The sequence below is a fragment of the Poecilia reticulata genome, linkage group LG7 (genome assembly GCF_000633615.1).
Source record: "Poecilia reticulata strain Guanapo linkage group LG7, Guppy_female_1.0+MT, whole genome shotgun sequence".
Lineage (NCBI taxonomy): Eukaryota > Metazoa > Chordata > Actinopteri > Cyprinodontiformes > Poeciliidae > Poecilia > Poecilia reticulata.
In genome coordinates this window covers 16,817,304-16,827,598 of record NC_024337.1, presented here as the reverse complement: position 1 = coordinate 16,827,598, position 10,295 = coordinate 16,817,304, and the positions used below count along the sequence as shown (strand labels likewise).

At 39.8% G+C, this 10,295-nt stretch overlaps 1 protein-coding gene across 1 annotated transcript; it reads left to right on the top strand.

Moving 5' to 3' along the window:
* The first annotated feature begins 443 nt into the window (after positions 1-443).
* Positions 444-4,915, top strand: tcf15 (transcription factor 15). The gene is made up of 2 exons (XM_008414431.2): positions 444-1,273; positions 2,704-4,915. The coding sequence occupies exons 1-2, from the start codon at positions 794-796 to the stop codon at positions 2,764-2,766; spliced, it is 543 nt and encodes a 180-aa protein (XP_008412653.1). The 5' UTR covers positions 444-793; the 3' UTR covers positions 2,767-4,915.
* The last annotated feature ends 5,380 nt before the right edge of the window (positions 4,916-10,295 follow it).

Here is a 10,295-nt window from a genome sequence, read left to right as displayed (position 1 = left end):
AAATTCTCTTTAATCTTCTGAGACCAAAAGTCAAAATTCTGAGATTGAAGTCAGAACTCTGAGGAAAAGGCAGAATTAAAGTCAGAGTTCTGATATCAACAGTCAGAGCTCTGAGGGGGAAAAAAAAAAATCAAATTCTGAGAAAAAAAATTGGAATTCTGAGATTAAAAGTCAGAATTCCGGAATCAAAGAGAATTCTGTGGAAAAAGTCAATATTGTGAAGGAGGGGGGGAATCTGATTTGTGAAAAAAAAATCTGAATTCCGAGTTTAAAGTCAGAATTCCTGGATTAAAGTCAACATTTTGGGATTAAAGTCAGATTTATCAGTGACCCTAATCCTCTTCCGTACATGTGAATGACTGATGGAAAGGATGCCRGRMSSMWKRMYWAAAMYYMARGKTTWWTYCYYCMAAWWWKRWTTTTTCACTCTTCCTAATCTAAMACATCGTTGGTCTGAAAATGCTGCTGATTTATGTAAAACCACCTGCTATTTTCTTATACTAATAACTTGATAATTCATATTAAAATMAWAAAAACTAAACATTTTGCATGTGACACTGGAGTGAGCAGGCAGCTCCTCCCATCCAGCTATAAGAGCCCAGCTGACCTGCGGGTCCGTCCACCCTGAAGCCGGCCAGCTCAAGCTGCCTCATGAAGGCTTGGGCAGCTTTCTCACAAGCTTTGRTCTGAGGATCTCAGTCGCACATGGAAATGTAGACGCAGCCCGCCGGCCTGGTTTGTCTTCCCGGAGCGACTCTGAAGYGGATTAAGGAGGCACTGGTAACTTTTAATCATGACTTTCGCCATGCTGCGGCCCGTGGCGACGCACTTGATCTACTCGGACTTCACGGTCACCAACTCCGAGGACGACGAGAACCGCAGCGAGAGCGACGGCAGCTCGGAGCAGAGCTACTGCGGCTCCACGGAGAAACGGAGGCGGATCCCCCGCAAGCTGGAGGGCGACTCCGCGGTGGTGATGAAGCAGCGGAGCGCGGCCAACGCCAGGGAGAGGGGCCGGACCCAGAGCGTCAACACGGCGTTCACGGCCCTCCGGACTCTCATTCCCACCGAGCCGGTGGACAGGAAGCTGTCCAAGATCGAAACGCTCCGACTGGCGTCCAGCTACATCTCCCACCTGGCCAACGTGCTTCTGATCGGGGACGCCGGCGCGGAGGGACAGCCGTGCCTCGGAGCGGTCCATGCGCAAGGCGAGGGCGCAGGGAAGCAGCCGCGCACCATCTGCACCTTCTGCTTGAGCAATCAGAGGAAAGGGGTAAATATATTTATGCAACTACTTTTACATTTATTCTACATAAACACAGCATGAGAACATGACAGATCCATGAGGAGGACACTTGCGTATTTGAACGCTCTTTGTACAATCAGCGGTAATGTAAATCTTTTTGCACTTTAAGCTGTTACTGCAAAGTCAAAACACACAATAATGCAAAATAACCCCAGAMAAAACAAGAAATACCGAATTAAAACAAACAAAAACTCCCAGAGTTCGAAAAATGTCCAAAACTCGTACGGATTGTTTTTGACGGTATGTATAAATTCATATTTCAATTCAGAACAGTTTTTTCCCTCTTCTTTCACATACATTTGTTTTAAACTGTACAGAATCCACTGAATGCAGAAAACACAGACACAACTTATGTACCTTCACTGTGGGATTTGTAAATTGTTCTTTATTATTATTATTATTATTATTATTATTATTATTATTATTATTATTATTATTATTATTATTATTCATTTTGCAATGACGTTTTCTCATAACTTTATTGCACAGCTGCCATACATTGACACGAAATGYTATTCTTTTCTGTTCTGCATGTTTCTCTTCTTACATAAAAGTTTTGTTGGTGTTCAGCCAATTCAGAGCTGCACAGTAAAACTTTTTATGGATTTATTAATGTTGTTGCACCGATCTGGGTGTTTCTGGCACACACCATGTCTTTCTTTCTTTTTTCTTTCTTTCTTTCTTTCATTTTTTCTTTCTTTCTTTCTTGTAGTTAAGAATGTACTGAAGGTATTTTGTTTAGAATCAAGCAGCAAATAAACAAAATTACAAATTATTACTATTTATCCCTCAAAGCATATGTCCCTAACTTTTTTCTGAATTCATTTAATTAAAAAAAAAAAAGTGTATTAAACTACATTCTGATGGTTGACCAAATAATATGSGGATTCTTGGATATAACAGGTTGGAAAAATCAAATAATTTATGATTTACTTCCTGATCTACAAAAATAAAACCGTCTGGWTCCTATTCCTCTCTGATTTATTGGTGCATCTCCACTTTAACATTTTTTCTATCACTCGTCGATGACATTAAGCAAYGCATTCTTTTTGTTTTAGAGTGACATATTTCTCCTGTAGCTGTGAGGGTGTTGCTACTCTTTGCGCCTCGAATCGCCCCTCAGTGATGAATGAACTGCTTTGAATTGAACTGAAATGAATTGAATCCTGGACACCTTTTAATGCACCACACATGCTTCAAGCTGGCTGAGACATTCCTCAGACAGATGGCTGCATGTTTTTAATTTTCATATGGTGTGACAGACAACACCTCCAATAGCRAAGTTGTAAATAAAAACAGTGTTTGGGGAGGAGGAGAGTAATCTGGAGCACATTCATTCTGTATCGCTTGTTTTGCTTTTTTAATCACTAAAGCATTTTTCCTTCTTTCTTTTTCAGATTAAAGATGGGAAAGACTGTTTGAAAATGCGAGGACTCGGTCCGCTGCGAGTGAGGCGCTGACCGGACGCCGTCGGTGGATCGTTTGCAACCTGAAAACCCTCAAGACTTTCTCAGGGAAAGAGCTGAATCCGGTGCAACAAAGAGCGCTCGCTCTCACGTACCTGTACACACATGCTGGATCAAAAGGTGGCACCAAAGAAGAGACTATTTATACTTGACTGAGACATCCGAGACTGTAAGACGTTCAAACATGCAGTGCATTCGTTTGAAACTCAGTGGTCTTGTCTTTTTTTWATTTTTTTTATTTGGAAGATGTTTTAAATAAAATATATTTTATCAAAATGAAAGGCATTTTTACAATCTCATTTGGTGACAATGGATGTGTCACAAGCTAAGGCTAGTGCAAAACAAACATTTTTAAGACTCCCAGTTGGATGAATATGAAATGTTTCCTGCATCTCCCAAACCTTGGCGTCTCCATGGTTTCAGCCAGCATGTTGTTGGGAAACTGCCGGAGCTTACAGCAAAATGTTCAGGGTCTCCAGTGTCACTCCCCCCTTCAAATCTCACCATTCAGTGTTTTTTTGAAGTCTGTTTCCGATTAGTCACGGCAAATAGTAGCCCACACTCTGCTCGGAGCCCCAACACAGCTGTTGGTGTGTCAGAGGGATAAATCACCGCCGTGGGCCCACTGGACAAGACGAGACGGGGTGAGAGGTGAAAGGTCGCAGCTCTGAAGTGAAGTGAAATGTAATGATGGCAAATGACGCAGTTAGACTTGTCCCTTTTTCATCTTTTCTTGTTAGTGGTTTAGTTCACGTTGTCAGAATGTTTTCACACATGATAGTCCGGAGGACTCGGTTCRATTTGGGACCAAAATTGCAAAGTTAGGTATATTTTCAGCTGCTGCGGTTCGCTTTCTCAGCTGGATGAATATGAAATGTTTCCTGCATCTCCCAAACCTTGGGAGATGCAGGTTTGGGAGATGCAGGAAACATCTCCCAAATGTTTCCTGCATTTGGGAGATGTTTCTCCCAAATGCAGGGATTACACCAGTCAAACTTCAAGGGTTTGGTAAAATGAACCAAACCCTTGAAGAACCTGTTCCCCTCCTCACCTGTGGTGGCKCTGCACCAAGAACCACTGAAGGAAATGACAGGAAAACCTCAGATGAAGACATTGAGCAACTTCCTCCTCCACAAAATGTAAACAAAAWTGGAGATTTTAGTGGCTTTATAAATTCTCTTGTTGTGGGTAAAAAACCGCTGGCGCTAGCTTGTTTGTTTTGGTTGTATTTACCCAGAATGCCCTGCGCTGGAGTCCACTTCCTGCTTTTGGAGCTTCTCTGGTTCGCTTGGTGTTCACATGTGCATTTGGACCGCCCAGAATTCACTTTAATCGAAGGGAGAACTAGCTTTTCAGATGATGTTTGCTTTTTTGGTCCACATTCACACCAGTGGTGGGCAGATTGATCCATAATATTGATAAACATCGGTACCAAGTCGATATCAGTATTGGGTTGAAAGATCAATACTTTAGATTSAGATTCAGTCTTGAAATGTTATTTTACTTTTGTGTCATAGTTTCTCAACTCTACCTCAAAAAGAGATATTGTTTTGCTCTTTAATTTTTTTGCATTTTGTTTATTTAGGAAAAATGTACACAGATCCTGTTAGAATAGAATATACTTTATTGATCCCCGGGGAGAAATTGATTGCTATTTGACAAGTTACTCCATCTAATGTGTTAAATATTAAATATAACTATAAGAGGTCAAGTTTATAAAGGCCTAAGATTGATGTAGGTAATTCAATATGACTGAATATAAATAAATAAAAAGCATGCACATGCAAATATGTTAATCTAAAAATTATTATTAGAATAATTAAAGTACTTCCTAGACACTTATTTGGGTAAAACAAAAATAATTCAAAGGAAAACAGGTCACAAAGAGGCTGATTCCTAMTCCTCTCTGATTGGTGCATCTCCACTTTAAAGATTTTTTTTTTAATCACTCGTTTGTGGCATTAAATAATGGCGTATTTTTGTTTTAGTGTGACATATTTCTCTTATAGCTGTGAGATTTGCTGCTTATGACCAAAAGGTCATAAACTCATAATATATATCAAACTTAAATGAAAAGTATCGGTGATACAGGCCTTGTATTTACTTAGTATCAGATCGATACCAAAACATGCAGTATTGCACACCTGTAATTCACGCCTCTCCAAATRAACCGGACTTTCTAGACAAAASTGGACTAAACGGGCTTCCTTAGATTCCCCACTGATCCACGTCAATACAAACAACTTTCACTCGAAGGCAGCGGAAGCAGCCCGGTCTCTTTGGGCTTCTTTCTGCTCTATTTCTTGCAGCCGAGCCAGAGTTCCTGTCTGGCATCAATTACCGTGAATCTGCAGGTTTGGAGGCGTCAGGCTCCCCGGTGGCTCCCGAGGCCGACTGGAAAGGTAATTTTCGGCAGGTAAAGGTGCAGGCTTCCTTCCGTCTCCGTGTCCAACCCGTCCCCGTCGGGATGAGTCAAACTCGTCCTCCTTGTTCGGAGGCCGAGGCCTCCCTAAATGGCTCCCTGAGGCTCCCCCAGGCAGGAAGATGTCACGTAGGCAGAGGAAGGGGGGAAACAGCGCGCAGCCGGCCTCTCGGAGGAACTCTCTGTGCGGTGGGCTTTGGGTCACCGCCAGTCCTGACATCATCCGGCGCTGGGACCCAGATGTACGGCTCTCTGGTGCAGAACAAACCCAACGGTGAAATCTGAAAGAGAATTTTCTCTTCTGCAGTTGGCAGGTATGAAATTGATGTGCAGAAGAGATGAGTCAGAGCAAAGACAGAGAGACGGCGGACATGATCGGTTTGGGTCTGTTTAACATGTCCGACAAGCGAGGGCCCGGCGGACCTGTCTGGGAAATCAAGTTGACCTCATCGCTTTGCTGAGTTTCTCCTCTTCCTAACGCTCGTCTCTTAAGCGTCCAACACAGATTTSCTGCTGTTGCTGGAAAGATTTCGGCAGATTTGAAATCTATCTGAAAGCTTTTGTGACCTGGCAGTTTGTGCTGAAAACCAGAATATTTGGGTTTTTAAAGCAGCTTCACGAAGCAGCAGGAGGAAAACGTCAACTTTTTCTTCATTTTCATATTTCTGGCTTACGTGTTGCAACTTTTAGAGAAATCATTTCATAAATGCAGATATAAATCTTACTAAAACTTTAACAGATTACTTTTTTTTAATTAAAATAGTTGGCTAACTTTACTAATCAGTTAATTATTTTTTTAATACATACAAAATTACAGCATAATGTCAAAACTTTTGTTTTAAATATTCAAGGGAGTGGGTCTATTTTTATATAATCATATATTTATTATGTATAATCCATACATATAACAACTAAAACTGTACTTAATGGTTAACTCATCAATATACAATCTATTTAGTTTCAACTACAGCAATTAGTAATTATTACTTATTTAAAGTTCACCAAAAAACATAACACTAACAATATTGACTAATATTACATCCAGCACTGATCATTTGTTTACGTGATAGTTGAACCTATTATGTACTTTAAATTCACAGAGATCTGTACACATAAAGTTAGTCGGTTCTGAGCTTCAAAATAAAACAACACATCAGATGCTAATATTGGACATTTATTTATAACACAGCAGCTTACAGAAGCTGGAATTTTTTTGTTTTACCAAAGCATTGCCTCTTCTTTCAATTTCTGAACAATGTTTGTATAACTCTGGAGTCCAAAAGCTGCTTTATAGTTGTGTAATAGTGACTATGTAATAATTACATAGTCTAAACAAAACAAAAGAGTGCAGTGAGGGCAGCTTAGCGTCAGAAATATTCCCTACAGAGATTACATCCTCCATGCAAACTCTGTTTTAATATCATCCTGCTAAAATGAATGAAGTCGTTTCTGCTTGGATTATCTTTTCCAACCTAATATGAACACATCATAGTTACTGATTTTTGCACCAACATACTCCTCTTTTTCTGTTTTCAACAACGTGTCCCCATTCCCTATCTGATTTCCAGTCCGCTAAAATTTCTTAATTCCTCCTGGATTTGACTCATCAATTCATTCGGTTTTAAGATCAAAGTTGTCCAATTTACACACAGAGAGTTGTAATTATGTATTAAATAATCTTCTCTAGTTAAAATGGAAAACTTTCTAATCCTGTCAGGTTACACTTAACCACATTATCCCTTAATTAACCAACAACTGAGGGAAATTTTCTGGAAATTTTTGGATTTCTCTTTAAGCTGAAATTTTTTATCACTTTTCACCTAAAAAAAGTTATTAAAAATTATATAAGAATGTGGCTTTTATATTGTAAATTTCGATATAAAAGGGTTAAAACAAACAAAAAACAAAACATTACCTTAATAGTTAATAGAGAATAATTCATATACAACGCAAATAACAGCAACTTGTAAGGAAAACTGTCAGGAATCAAGGATAACGCATCAATCAGTGAAATACATTACATGGATATTATAGTGTAATTGTGCACAAAAGTCACATTTCTGTACACATTTTGATTTTACATTAAAAATGTAATACTTTTTCAGTCAAGAAATCCCTCTGACCTTTGGGAAATATGACAGCATCATTTGTTTTGTTGTATTTCCTGCAGCGTTTTGCACTGGCTGAATGCTGCAGGCAGCTGGATTCTGACTTTAGCAGATTATTATACATAACAGATTAGGCAAGCATAAACTACACATAGTCAAAACACATAAAAACATACAAGTTTATTAGCATAGCACAATTCAGCAACAAGGCAACTCAGAGTGCTCTAAATGATAAAATCATAATGATTACAAAACATTTCAGAATATGCATGTTGTAATGCTAAAAGCAACATTACTCCTGAATTTATTTGATTTAGGCCAATACACAAAATGTACGGTGAGAAAATGCCAAAACAGAGCAGATTAGCATGAAAACTGTCAGAATTAGACGGAAATCTTAATCCAATTCTTGGCTTATTAAATCAAATTACAGTTTTTGAGTTGAGACTTGGATTACTACAAGTCAAGCAAACAAGCTGGACATATTTTACAAAAGAAGGCTAATTTAACGTATGATTATTCAAATTCACATGTTTAATTTCTCAGAGCGTCTCTGTGTTTTCACCATGTGACGTTTTATTTTTTTCCGACTGTTCTGCCTCGGAGCGAATGCGAGAAGGCGGCGCGGCATTCGTGTTTCTGGAGACATATGCTGAAAAGGCTGTTTTGTCATGCTAATGCACGGAACAGGAAGCGGTTGTATTTCATTTAGGAAGGACGGTTTGATGAATCGTGTTGAGCAACGGCTGCTTGCAAACACCTTTACAGATGAATCACAAATCACAGCTCAGACAGCTCAGAGCCGTCCTGCTCAAGTCGGGGGGGGGAGAGAAAAAAGAGAAGAAAAAGTAGATGAACCAGAAACAGGAAGGATGTGAAGCGTTTTTTCAGCATCATCTGGGAACGCTGTCCTGATTCCCAGATGGGTGTTTTTCCTCAGCATTTTGTACTCTTGCCAAAGAGGTCTTGTTAGACAAACTGTGCACATGGTAATATTTTAATAGCTTCTGCTCTCTGAGTCCATTTCAGCTTGAGATATTGATGGCGCTGTGTCATTTTGAGGCTCAGTCGCCTCCCTTCCTCCTTCCACGGACGCTTTTCCACGCGGAGGAGGAAGTCTGTCTGTCTGCCGGACCGTCAGCTGAGCTTCTGTGGGGGAGAAAACCCGTCCGAGAAGCCGGTTGCGTCTGCTCAGACATGCAAGAACAATTGTTTTCATGTGCCAGAAAGTTTGGCAGGGCCTTCAGACAGAGGGAGGATGATTGAGGGCTGCAGAGAGAATAGAGCGGGTGGGTGGAGGGAGCTGGTCTGAGGAAATCCCAGAGAAGAAATTAGGGAACAATACAGATCCTGGTAATGCTGCTGCTGGCTCGGCCAATCAACCCCCAGCAGTAAGCGGCCTGCCAAAGCCCAGAGGCTGAGGTGAGAATCCTGCAACACATTACAGAGGGGTTTTCTTTTCTTCTTCTTCTGCTTCCTTGGATAAACAATTGAACTGGCATCGTGATGCAGCTCCGTGGGCTCAGCTCTCTCTCAAAAACAGAAATCATCCGAGGCTGGTGGAGCTGTAATCAGCATAACAAAACACGATCCAGATCAAACGGAAGGAAAAACATCATATTCAGAGTGGCGAAGCGAACCCTCCCTGCTGCATGCGTAAAGGGTCATTGTTATGGAAGTGCATGTGAAAAGAAAAATATTATGATTTATGTGTTCGCAGCACATGGGGCTGGAGAAACAGGCTGCAAACACAATGTTGACATAGTAACGCCTCATAAAGCTCATGTGGTGAAACTCCCTGAGTTACCTTCGCCTGCATGCTGTGTGGATCCGTAATCCGTGTTTTAGTTGTTTAGCACAGATAAGACGTGCAGGTGTGCATGGTTGTTTGTCCTGTGTGTCTCTGTGTTGCCCTGCAACAGACTGGCGACCTGGAGAGGAAACACCAGCAACCCTCCCGACCCCACTGAAGGACAAGGATGCAGGAAAATGGATGGATGGATAGTTCTACTGGCAAATTGTTTCACTTATAACATGAAAAAATGTCTTATAAATAAAAAAAATCTACTTTTTAAAAAATCAATATTGACAAATTATTTACTTAAAACATTTGCGTTAGTTTAATTTTGAGTCAGTAAGTGCTACATTATTTCATTTATAACATGGGAAAAATGTCTGCTAGAAATAATCTTTCAGTGGAATAGAACTGGGTTGCTAGGCGACGGGCTTGGCTTGGCTGTGGTTGCTAGGTAATGACGTAGCGCCTGGCCCTCGCTCATGAAATAAGTTTAAAAAAAAAAATCTAATACTTTTTAAAATCAATATTAAGTTAAAACAAGCTCTTATGCTTCCTGAAAAGCTACTTGTAAGTTAGATTTGTCTTATTTCAAGTACACAAAAAAATGTTTTAATTATAAACTAGCTAAAAATGCAGTTTTGCTGCTCATGATTTATATGCAAACATAAATATACAAACGCTTAACAGTTGGTCATAAAGTGACAGCTAATGTTTACTATAGTGTTATGTATCATCAGCTAACTTCCTGTCTGTCACTGTGATGGAAACACAAGCTACTCTAAAATTTCCGGCTGCTTTGAGATTTCAGTACAAATTGTGGACCAACACCAGAAGACAACATGGCTTCTCAAATCCCCACTGATTGGGAAAACATTGGAGTCTTTCCTCTCTTCCTTCAGACTTAATATGAGCAGAAATACTTCATAATACAATTATTCAAGTAAAAGTAAAGAAGTACAAAGTGGTAAAAATACTCCTAAAGGTCTTGTTTTGTTTTGGTTATTTTTTCAAAAGAGCTACTCAAGTCAATGAAATTGACTTAAGTAGCTTTTTAAACTACCAACTCTGCTGGTAATGTAAAATGACATGTATGCTAACAAAGTTAACTTAATAATAATAAACTTAATATAAAACATTACTGTAATGTTGTACTACTTTACTAGTAAAGATACAGTAGTCTAGGTGAAGAAAGCTA